Source organism: Nuphar pumila, chromosome 9, assembly GCF_984573655.1.
Source record: "Nuphar pumila chromosome 9, dmNupPumi1.hap1.1, whole genome shotgun sequence".
Lineage (NCBI taxonomy): Eukaryota > Viridiplantae > Streptophyta > Magnoliopsida > Nymphaeales > Nymphaeaceae > Nuphar > Nuphar pumila.
The window spans coordinates 104,016,406-104,028,809 of NC_143257.1; the positions used below are offsets into that span (position 1 = coordinate 104,016,406).

The 12,404-nt window shown below is 35.9% G+C and overlaps 1 protein-coding gene across 1 annotated transcript; it reads right to left on the reverse strand.

Moving 5' to 3' along the window:
* Positions 1-4,833: 4,833 nt before the first annotated feature.
* On the reverse strand, positions 4,834-11,863 carry LOC149828774 (VAN3-binding protein-like). The gene is made up of 8 exons (XM_090017137.1): positions 11,561-11,863; positions 9,378-9,461; positions 8,990-9,058; positions 6,903-7,266; positions 6,424-6,588; positions 5,788-5,837; positions 5,239-5,296; positions 4,834-5,136 (listed from the first exon to the last, which is right to left on the reverse strand). The coding sequence occupies exons 1-8, from the start codon at positions 11,861-11,863 to the stop codon at positions 4,889-4,891; spliced, it is 1,341 nt and encodes a 446-aa protein (XP_089873263.1). The 3' UTR covers positions 4,834-4,888.
* Between the last annotated feature and the right edge of the window lie 541 nt (positions 11,864-12,404).

A 12,404-nucleotide genomic window follows, 5' to 3' on the forward strand; every position in this document is an offset into this window, starting at 1 on the left:
AAGAAATTGAAAAAAAAAGAACAATTTTAGAGAGCCCATAAAAGGGCTGGGAAGGGGCTCACGACCCCCCTAATGCTGGAATTTTTAATCCCCTCTCTCTCATCCCTTTCTAGCTCTCTTCCTCCTCTCTTTTTCCCACTTTTGTCTCTTTGGTTTCTTCTTCTTTTTCTAAACCAAAGAGGTCAGATCTTGCATAGAACCCGAGCTAAGCAAGAGGCTGCATCCTTATTGCGAATGGAGGAAGTGGATCGTATTGGCGAACCGGTCTTTTTTGGTGTTCAAATTCATCATTTTCAGAAAAAGGTAGGGAGTTCTATTCTCTTCACGTAAATCAAAACGTGTAGGCAGGAGCTCTTCCATTTTTTCATAAACACTTCGAAGCATACATCATGTTTTCAATCTGCATATTTACAAAGTTTATAGCACGTGCCTGATTATTCGTGTATTTAGGAAATAAAACATCGATTTAGACTGTTGAATTAAGCAAATCACATGATTGATCCTTAGTTTGATTACCCCTGGTTATGGCACCAGGAACGGTTGAACCTCGTACCAACAGTCGAGTCCCATTCTTCATAATTTTCCCGCATTTTAAAATGGAGGCGAGTTATTTTTAAAACTTTTTCAAAGGTCAGTTTGACTTGCAAAAGTAAAATTTTGCAATGATAACAACACTCACATCCAATGTTTTCAGTGTATTTTCCATCTTGTCAATTTTTCAAGTGGAGAACCATTGGCTTGTGTGTATGCACAACACCAAGGGTGCATATGCAGGCTGAAAAATTGATTTATATGGCTTTATTTGTGGTTTATGTTTGACTGATTTATGATCAACCTTTGTTTAGTCTATTCATGTTTGATCTAAATATACATGTGCATGATTCATATGCTATTTGAAAATAAATTCTATTTTTCAAATCTATGTTTTGGTGTACAAATGCTTATTTTGGAGAAAATGTTTCCATGTGTTTCAGAATTGATTCCATACATTAGATTATATTTTGTACAATAAAATCATATTGATTGTATTATATTGAATCGAACCATGCAAAATCATATTTATATGGGTTATTTTGTGAAAACATGAATTAAATATGATTTTTTATGTGAAAAGCATGTTGTCCTATTTTCACAGGCCCAGATACTTTTCAAGAACTTTATCATATGCCAAAGTAGTGAGCCTAAAAATTTTTAAATTTTAAAGAGATGTTTTAGACACATAGAGGAAGTCCAAAAAAAAATTTGGCACTGCTCGATGTTCGGATTGGAAAATATGCTCTCTAGAAGTTGAAATAGAATTTCTATCCTGACAGAATTTTTGTAAACGATTGCATAGTCTTATAGATTTTATTTCTCTTGATTTTGTTTATGATTATGGTAAAAAATTATATATGTGTGAGATTACATAATGAATAACTTTTAATAAAAATTTGATGCACATATTAATTATGGTCTGTTTATTAAAAATCATGAAAGATGGTTCTGAAGCTTGAAAATTCTAAAACACTGTGTTCAAGAATCTGAACAGGCTACGGTCCATGAATTTTAATTCATAGCTAAGAGAGAGAATTTTGCCAAACATATCCATCTATCTACAGTAAAATTTCAGAATGTTTATTCTTTTGTAGATTTGGTGTTTGATACTTCTTTAGAGGGACTGAATTGGATAGGTCTGTTCAGTAAACAAAAAATCAATTTCAGTAAATTATTTATTTTTCTCTAATCCAGACTCTGATTGAGGCAAAGTTTATGGCTATGCTTAGCTAACACACATGTGCATCTACTGTGAAAATTTAAGATTTTTACTCACTGTGGTTTGACTGACTGATAAAAAATTTATATTGACCAATAAAATTTTATTCCTATAGTTTCGAATTGAAACTCTTGTGATTTGTGTCATGGTTTCAAAAGTGGACCAGTTGGACATGTTTTGGTTTCAAAACTGAACCAAATGGATACACTATTTGTGAGATACTAGTGTGTGTTTTAAATAATGTTTATGTTATGCAATATGATGATGATGTATGCTTTATGTTATGGTGTTTAGTATGTCTTGATGATATATTGCATGAGTCTATGATGAATAACATATTTATACAACATGTGGCCATGTCACATTTAGGGTGTGATGCTTGCATATAATGTGATGATATGTATATGCTAATGATTAAGTGCAACATGATACAATTGTGCATAAAATGACAATAGAGTATGTCATGTGTATTTGTGCATATGAATACGAAAAGTATTGGGTATGCACATGTTGCCCATAAGTTGCATATGGAGCATTGTATCTGAAAGAGGAACCAATGATATATTGAGTGCTTTGTTTGCCTAGCTGCACTGACCTATCACCTTAATAAGATAACTTCACACTTGACGATTTATGGGTATTGGCTGTCAAAATCATGGGATCACGGATCACAGTTAGCGATTTTTGGGTGTTGGTTGCCGAACTCGCATGATCGGAGATCCCAATTGCCTTAGAGAGGGTGGGTGGTACAACTTGCGTAGACACCACTGTTGTTTTGCGAGCAGAAGGTCTCACTTGGTCCCTGGTAAATGGAGTTAGGGGTTCAGACTATCAATTTGTCCTACATGGTACATCCTTGTCTGTGCAGAGTTGTAGGATCGATCTTGTTTGTATTGAGCCTCTAGGGGTTTTCTCTCAATTGTGAATCATTCTTTTTGGATTGTCAATTTCAGTCAATAATTCAGGTTATTAAAATATAGAGCATAATAAACACTCGAGTGGTCTCAGCTGAAGCAATGATGTGAGCCTGCGAGTACCCGTGGGGATGTAAGCAAAAGAAACAATAAAATAGTTGAATATGTTTACTTTATAATTATGTAGTTACATTTACAGTTATATTTATGTTGTGAGCTTGCTTTTGATTATGTTGATATTCAATTAGGACATGTTCTGATATTATGTTTCCTTGAATTTAACTAGTGTGGTTATTCAGTTGAATGCATCTTGATTGTTAAATTGTGATTATTGATTTCATGTACATGTATACTTAGTGTTGTGTATGCATGCATTATTGATGTATTTTCTTACTGAGACTCGTTGAAGTCTGACCCTTATAATTTATAACATACATATACATAATGATTGAGCTGGAGCACTTGCAGGATGTTGTGATGGTGCCACGAGAATTAGTTATTGATCCCTTGAACACTTTTGACTTAAATGCTTGTTTATTTTATTTAATTAGACTCAAACAATTTATGTATTGAATGAATGATTTAGAATTGTTTATGATTTTGCAGAGATATTTTTACATACATGTAACTCACCCAGAATTTTTAACCAATTTCAAAATAATGTTTCTGTTGTGGTTTTGAATTTATTTAATAAAAGAGTTTTATCAATTGGACATATTTTCTCTAATTCGGTTTTAGAGAGCTATTAAACACTAGTGCCTGAGCAAACTAACTCCTTAGAGCTTAATTCGGTTAAGACAATATCATAGATGAGACCTCGTATTTAATTGAATTAAAAAAAATTACGTATTTTTTTAGTTAAAATTTTGGGTGTTACAGCCCTTCTATATAAAAACAAAAAAAGTTTGTACAACTTTCAATATGAAACTAAACTTGTAGGGAGGACAAAAAACCGATAAACATAGGGAATAGGGAAATGCATAGGAAACTTGGGAATAATTTGGAGCTAAATCCAACATGTAGGTGTCTACACAAGCCTTGGTGAGCTCAAACTTGGTCTTCTCGAGCTAAGCTCATGTTGAGCTGGAGCTCAGCTGAGTTTAAATAGAAGAAACATAAAAAGAATGTCATTTTTTATGAAAACGGTAAAAGTGGAGATGGTGGGATTTGAACTGCAGCCTCATGCATGAGGGCCAATCACCCTAACAGTCCAGGCAAATCTTTTTCTTTTTTTGTAATTTGTATTAGATATAATATACATATTCACCTTATTCAATAAATATATTATTAAGAAAAATATACAAGCAAGCTTAAAGGAGCTTTAACAACCCCAAACACTGTCCTTGAGCTTGGTTCATTCCCATAACTGAGCCTAAAGCTAGGCTAGGACTTGGCTTATCTATGCAAATTAGTGAAACCAAGCCAAGCTTAACGAGCTGGGCTTGTTTTGCACATTTATCTCGATGCTTCGTCCGGGTAGACATTATTTGCTTCCATGATCCCAGTCTTTGCTAAGAGATCAGGCCAGTGCCTGGCTATTTTTTCATCTTTTAAATTGAAATACAGTAGAAATAAGAGCATGATGCTGGCACCATCTGGTTTCCAATATATTCCCAACCTGATCAACTGTGTGGATAGAGACAGCTAAGCCAAAGGCTGTCATTCAGTCGGTCGAAATTTGAGTTTTGCCATTTCAGCTACTTTTCTTACTCAAAAAATCAGACCAAGTTCAACTGTCTATATTTGTCAGATGATTCCAGCCAGGTTGGACATTATCGTGGGGGCTGATATGATTCAATCATCTTGTCATATTCATACGTCAGAAAGAACTCTGGGACTATTTTCATTTAATATACTGTTTCTACATCGTTTAGAAAGATGGCGTATAGTATCTTAGGCATTTTTGTTTTAAATCTCATTGAATTATGCATGCTTCCTGTGAACATCTTTCTGAATTTCTGCACCTGTTTTTTTCTCAGGGTTTTATTGATAATGAGGACTTTGCAAAAGAATTAGAGTGAATGTTGGCAGGGAACTGTTGTCACCTCCACCAGAATTTCTTGCTAAGTGGTTCTTTGAAGCATGGAAATCTCATTGTTCCAAATCATAAGAAAAGTCTTCAGTGGTCTCTGTAAATCTATAAATAGGCCTTTTTTTGCTTTTTTTTTCGTGGCACAAATATTACAGTAGGCACACCATTTTTTTCATGCAAGTAATTAAATCATAATATGCTTTTCTGCAAGCTCCCACTTTCTTTGTAGAGAGATGCACCAATGTTTTCATTGCCCCTGCAAAGCAGCAACTGCCGAACCCCTCGAGTCCAAATCTGTTTGTCTTTCTTGTTTCTGCACTCAAACTGTATTAAGCCACGAGCAGTCTGAAGGCCAAAGTAAGCTTTCTGTTCACCACCCTCGTCTTTCTCTCTTCCTGGCCATGCTGGTATATATACACGGAGATCATAAACAATACCTGGTAAAAAGAAAAAAAGAGAGAAGGAAAAACATATAATGGATAAGTGTGTTATTCATATGGCAATAGAACTTTAAGAAAGTAATCCAGAAGCATGCTTACTCTTTTTCTTTTTCACAAAGGTACCACCCATATGCTTGCTCTTTAGTTTAACCATCACCTGCAATTTTTTTCTAGAAATTGCTTAGTGACGGGGGAATTATTGTGAAAGCAGCAACAGGAGTTTCTGGCATGCTATAGAATGTTTAGGTCTGCCCATGCAGTGTTTTGTCAATTTTTCTTTCGAGTTCCTATACTCTATTCTTATTGAGGGTTTCACAGGTTTTGCCAAAACAGCAAGATGTGTTGGCTAGACGATATTGGCTTCATGGGAATTAATGGATTTTAGTAATTTGAGCAAACTCTGTTTATATCTAAAAGAATACCTGATTGAAGGGGTTGAGATACCCCTATCACAAGGAATTTTTTCTTGGTAAGTTGTTGGAAGCCCATGCATCCTTATGTGGTGGTTGGGTGATCAAGCTTTTAAGAGGTTAAGCATTCTTTTCTTTTTACAACTTTCTTCCACTTTTAATTCCCTTCTTTTCTGTGCATTTGAATCTTTAAAGTTTCATAATGAAGTCATGATGTTGTGGGGCTCTGTATATGTACCTGTGATTTTGAGTTCAAGTAGACTGAAACGTGTTTCCAATGAAGAATACCTGCAGAAGTGTTAAATTGCCATCAACCGACATGGAAATTTGTTTATGGATGCTTCAAAATTACATAACGAAAGATGACTTAAACAATGAGAATTACTAATAGCTATTAAGTGTATTGAGAGAATCCATCTTGGGCACTCTGTCATGTTAGGTTGGTAAAGGGTTTGCCAGATGAGAGATCATTTATGATGGATACTGCTATTAAGAGACTCCATACAATAGTCCCAATTTTTCTTCTGATTGGATCATTGGTTAAAGTGAAATTCTGTGATCTATCGGGTATCCTATTAGTAAATCAGTTTGTGCCAGTTCGTTGGTTTATGATATTATTGCTCAATTCGGGTGGATATATAGAAATCTTTCATTATCACAGTGGGTCCTAAAAAAACACAGTTTGTGTTGAATAAAGTCTGGAACTCTAGCTCATAAACATAAAAGTACGGCACACAATCTTTTCTCCTAATGCAAACACGTTTTAGAAGACTATAAAACTTGGGCCAAATTGTAAAGGTACCCATATCTGTGATGGATGCAGCTAGGTCAAATCTTGTTTGGCTTCAGCGGTCAGCCGCAGTTAATCACTCACCTTTCCTGGTGCGTTTAAGCAGATCCCCTCCATCGGATACATAATGCATGGGTGTGGAGATCTCCAATCCTTCATTTTCCCTCATTGCCTTGTCGCTCTGTGGCAGAGCTGCATTTCCAGTTCCTCTCTGAAGTCTAGTTCTCAAAATTGCTGACCCACGTAAGGCTGATCAAGTCCATTAATAAAACAAGTCTTAGGAATCTTGATTATAGCAAACCCCAAATAAATGTGATTACATGAGTACCAAGCACATGTTTTGGTTTAAACCAATGTTTTGCGGCTTAAATTTTGAAAATCCGATTGTCTAGAAATTATCCCTTTCTTGGTGACCCAAACCTCAGTGGTGTGCCTCTGAAATGCAAGACTTGCCATTGTTACTAGTTTGATAGTTCTCCAGGTTGATGGCCCATTATGCTGGTCTTCAGAATGCTATGGAGCTCATGTGATCACTCTCAAAAGGATTAAGGGATGGAAATTACCTGTTGCTGCACCAGCAGTCAAAGTCATTATGTCGCCTGAGGTTCTCACGTTAACAGCTGAGTTGACGATCGCCGCTATTTGATCATGATGTGCTCCCATTGACTCTGCAATCTCGATGCAATGCGACGCAACCAATGCAGCAGCAGATGCGACAGCTGCAGATGATTTGCTTGGATCTTCTTGCTCTGCAGATGACACAGCTGCAGTTGCTGCTGCAATAGCAGCAATGGCTGCAGCAACCCCAGCCACCGACATTGCAGCGTGGATTTGTGCATTGTGAGTACGTTGCTCTTCCTTCCTCTTCTCCTTCTGGTCTTTCAGCCATCTGCCTACTGCCCTTCCTCTCAAAAGGCTCTTGTAGAACTACAAGGTAACCAATTACTATAACGATACAATCTATAGTGAATTGAAAACTCAAACTGGGATGTCATCAAGGAGAGTTGAATATTTTAACTTTCCAAACCAGTGTTTTAAAACTCGCCGAGTCAACTCGTTGACTCGGCTCGCCCCTCCAGCGAGTCAACCCGGCAAGGCAAACTCGGTTTGCCAAAACTCGGGCTTGACTCGGGCTTGACTCGGGCTTGACTCGGGCTTGACTCGGCCTGACTCGGCTTGACTCGGGCGAGTTTTGGGATGTTTGAAATTTGTTTTTTGAGTTTCAAATTACAGTTTCGAAATATACAAGTACATATATTTTAACAAGGGTTACCCCCAGATTTTGTATAAAAAAGAAAATAAAAATCATTTAAAGATAAAAAAGCATTTAAATCCATAGAATAAAATCGCCATGTTGTTCGAACTACTGTTCACCCTGTGTTATCAACTTATTCTAGCAAAATATTTTAAAGAAATGATTCTCACTATATATGGTGGGTCAACTGTGCCTAGGGAAAGTCACATTTAGGTTTCATCATCCATTTGTTATGTGAACAAGCATTGTACATATTCAAATATTAGTAGTCTTTTTATAGTTGTGCCATTAATATATTTCCTGCATAGTTTTATATATGAGAAAATTGCTTATTTATGTTGATATTGGGCATTCTGTAGACTTTCAATATGCACATATATCCCTGTTTTACATTTATGGATTTGTTAGAGAGGGAATTAAAACTTTTAAAACAAGCTAGCATATATGATTGGCCATTTTAGGAACCTTAGGTAGTAGCAGACTGAACTCATGGTGACCAAATCCTCTAATTCAAGTCATGAATTAGTCAAAGTGCTTGTATAGATATCAAATTCAATTATTCAAGCAAACCTCTATAGCTCTTTGCAGTTGTTTTTATATTCTTACAGACATTTGGAGACTATGTTTACTCAAAAACATGGTTTCAGACAAATTATATATTGTTTTTCTTTTAAAATCAAAAGTTAACAAAACCTGGTCCGAGTCACCGAGTTGACCCGCCGAGTCATGAGTCAATAAAGAACGAGTCTAGTTCCGAGTCACGGGTTTTAAAACCTTGTTCCAAACTACTTGGAATTGTAGCCAAGTCAACAATATTGCTGAAATATATTTTGTATTTCTTGCTAATGTATTGAGAAAACTTCATGTGGCATTAAAGACCTGATAAAGTTGCGAGAAATTTAACATGCCACCTATTTTGTGTGTGTTGAGTGATGAGTAGCTTCTAACAGTTTATATCCTAAACTGTGCTAAATGGTTCTAAAAAACATAGTTGCATATGTTTTTTTGTTTAATCCTAACTTCTAAATCTGTTCATTATTTCTTATTCAGTAAAAAACATGCCTTGGATCGAATCGATTGGATGAGAAACCTCAATGACTATTTCTCCAAGTTTTGGTGACATAAGAACCCTCAATTTTTTATTGCCATGCGTCTAAACAAGAAAAAATGCCCAATTTAATATATGTTTTATACTAGCTATAGAGAATATCTCTGAGATCAGATTAAGCAAATACCCGAAACTTTGTCCCTTTGAAGCCATTTAAGATGGTTTAGGAGATGCTCACTATCCAACGCTCTTATATATATACATTTTGTGGAAGTTAAACATCAAGAACTTGCAGTTGGAGATCATTAAGAATTTTTTCATATGTGCTGAGAGATAAATACACATACCCCATTACTGAGCAACCTTTCATTGCATAGGAACTCCGGATTTAGTGCCTGATGAAGCAGAATCCATTCCTACAAGGCACAAAGTTCTCAAGAAATTATACCTTATGAAAATCATTGCATGGTTAGTGTGTATTGGCTCACGATGCTAGAGTAAATATAACAACTAGCCCCAAGATGTGAATAGCATGCTAAACAAGATGCTGATGACTAAACCTAATATGGTTCTATCTTGATATGTTTTCACACTTATGAATTGCTCAGCATCATAGACTAATTCTAAAGCTTTGCTTAGCAATATATGATGAAAGTGTAGCCAGCTTACAAAGCATGATGAAATAATTAAGGTTTTCTTTCTCTTCTATGCTACTGTAGATCTCGAGTGCATTACCTTCAAATCTCTACTCTCTACTGCAGAAGTGGGCGTGCTTTCTCCACATGATTCAGTAATGGTTCCTGCTCTGCTAGATGGTTCCTGTGCAAAAAAATCAAGCATAAATAATCCCACATAAGAGTATGATTCTATGTTGAAACTTGGTCACATGAGGGGTAGTGTTCTGTAATTGAGTATCAACTACCAAGCAGCATAGTGACACGAACTCATGAAGTTAGAGAGAGAGAGAGTTCTAAATTCTTAAGTTGTTTTCAGTTCGAATCACTGTGAAACTAAAGTATTGATTGTAACACATGAAAAAGCAAAGTATTGGTAAAAAGAAATGTAATTAGTTAATAACAAAGTAGATGATTAAACGCTTAAAAGAAACACAACGGAATTGTAGAAAACCCAATTTTATGTGTTTTTTTAGCATAAGTAGACTATACAAAATTTCAAAAGAAAAAAATGTACTAAAGTATTGATTGTGATGCATGAAAAAGCAAACTAATGGTAAAAAGAAATTTAATTAGTTAATAACAAAGTAAATGATTGAATGCTTAAAAGAAACACAAGGGAATTGTAGAAAAAACAATTTTATGTGTTTTTTTAGCATAAGTAGACTAAACAAATGTTCAAAAGAAGAGCAATGAACTAAAGTATTGATTGTGATGCATGAAAAAGCAAACTAATGGTAAAAAGAAAATTAATTAGTTAATAACAAAGTAAATGATTGAATGCTTAAAACCATTGTTTCTTAGACATTGTGAACCTCATGGCACAAATGTGAAAGGTAACCAGTGTAAGATAATCTTTCTTCCGAAGAACGAAGACTGCGTATTTTAGACCACCAATATATTCTTTTTGAGATATGTATGAAGACAAAAGCAAAATAAAACAAATGGCATAACATGCCAAAAAAGTATCTATTGAGATACAATAGTAAGACAAGAAAAAGGGTAATGATTAGAATACTAAACCATGGCAAAACATGAAATCTGCAAGATGGTCACTCGATAAAAAAAACTGGAAAATTTTAAAAAATAGGAAACCAGGTTCCTTAAAGAAAGTAAAAACCCAATTTTTTTTACACTAAATAGGAAAAATATCAACACAAAATGCGAAAAAAAAAACTTAGGAAAACATTATCTCAACCCCTTATCTGAAACCCATAATTAACAACACATCCAAAGCCGAAAATAATTGACAGCAAACAGGGAAAAAGAAAAAATTATACACCAAACCCTATTTAATAATAGATAACATATTATTCCACCTCCCAAACACTGTTGCATACATACATACGGAGAGAGTGAGAGAGAGAGAGAGAGGTGTGGTGTTCCAAGAGACTCCATTGCCTCCCTACTGCCAGCGCCCATCCTGCATTTAGCGCTGACTCCATTTAGCAGTGAGAGCCCCCACTTTCCAAGCAAGGAAGAGAGAGAGAGAGAGAGAGAGAGAGAGAGAGAGAGAGAGAGAGCTATTTCTTTTTTTCTTTATAAGAATAAAAAACGTAAAAGACATTCAAAGCACACACTTTTTACGAAATAATAAAAAAACAAAATGTTCTAATAGTCATTTTCTTAATTATTGCGTGATGGGGGTTTATTCCATAAAAAGAAGAAAACTTAAACAAATTTTAAAATGACATTCAACTCACTACATTTGTATTGTCATCTTCTAATTGTTAAAACACAACCAAGTCTAACTATTTGTTCACCAATACCCCCTTATCCCTCCTTTATAAGTAGTATAGATATAGATCGTCTTCGTTTTCTTTTAGCCACTAAGAGGTGGGGGGGATCCAGTGATGGCACTGAATACTTTGCAAGTTTTTTTTTTTTTTTTAAAGGCAAGCCGAGGTTAGTCGGACTCTACCAGAACAGCAGCAACCCCATGTGGTAGAGGGATTCGAACCTGGGCTTTCAGCTTGACACAAGACCCCGCTTACTACATGGGATACCACCTCGGTGGTGAATGGAATGTGGCCTTCAGTTATTGGGCCGAGTAAAGGCGGATCACTGAATCTGCTCCTCAGGGGTGGTGACATTGTCATATTGGAAGGACCTGGGATTCAAATCCCATAGATGTTATCGCTCAACTTGCCTATCAAAAAAAAAAGAAAAGCAAAGCTTTCCCGTGCCTCCCATTGAGACCTTGGGAATCCATTGATCATAGAATTATGGTCAGGTAAGACGTACAGAGTCCAACGACAGTTCGTCTGCCATGTCCGAAAGCGAAGGAATCGGAAACATTGATGCATCTGTATCTGACGGTCTAGGAGTGATCTTATAGTTGCTATCGGTGGGATGGAATGCACTGATCAAAGCCTTGGACACCTCCATGGCCGAGACACTCCATGACCTTGCCAGGAACTCCATGGGCTCAATGGGAGTGTCTGGTAAGGGGAAGGTCAGGGAGAGGCACTTCATAGGGCCATCCTCTTGGATGTCTTCCAAACGTCTAGAGGAGAACTTTGTATGAAATAGTTTGTAACGCTCCATCATGAAGAACCAGCTCTTCTTTTATACTCTAAACTAAAGATGAACACTGCCCAGAGCATATATACTACTCAGTCTTCCTTCATCTACTTTGCATTTTCTTTCATGAATGAGAGCCTACCAGGATTTCAGTAAAGGCCTATAGCATATCTATAGAGCCAAGCGTGCTCATCATCACTCGGGGTCCACAATATATCCATTATTCCATATAATATCTCTGTCCTTAGTGCATCCTCATCCTCATCTAGAACTTAGCAGTTAAACATGTATATCATACATATTCAATAGATCTAGTGATGGCAGATATTTTGTATGCCCATGTTTTGACCAAATTATCAAATATGTATTGATTATTAATTGCTAGGTATGTTAAGGAAGAATTTCAGAACAAGTTTAATTGTCACTTAGAATCTTTATATATATATATATATATAGAGAGAGAGAGAGATAGATATATATATATATATATATATAGATATATATAGAGACACTACAAGAAAACACGTTGTTAGCGACGGAAGGTAGCGACGGAATATTTTTATCG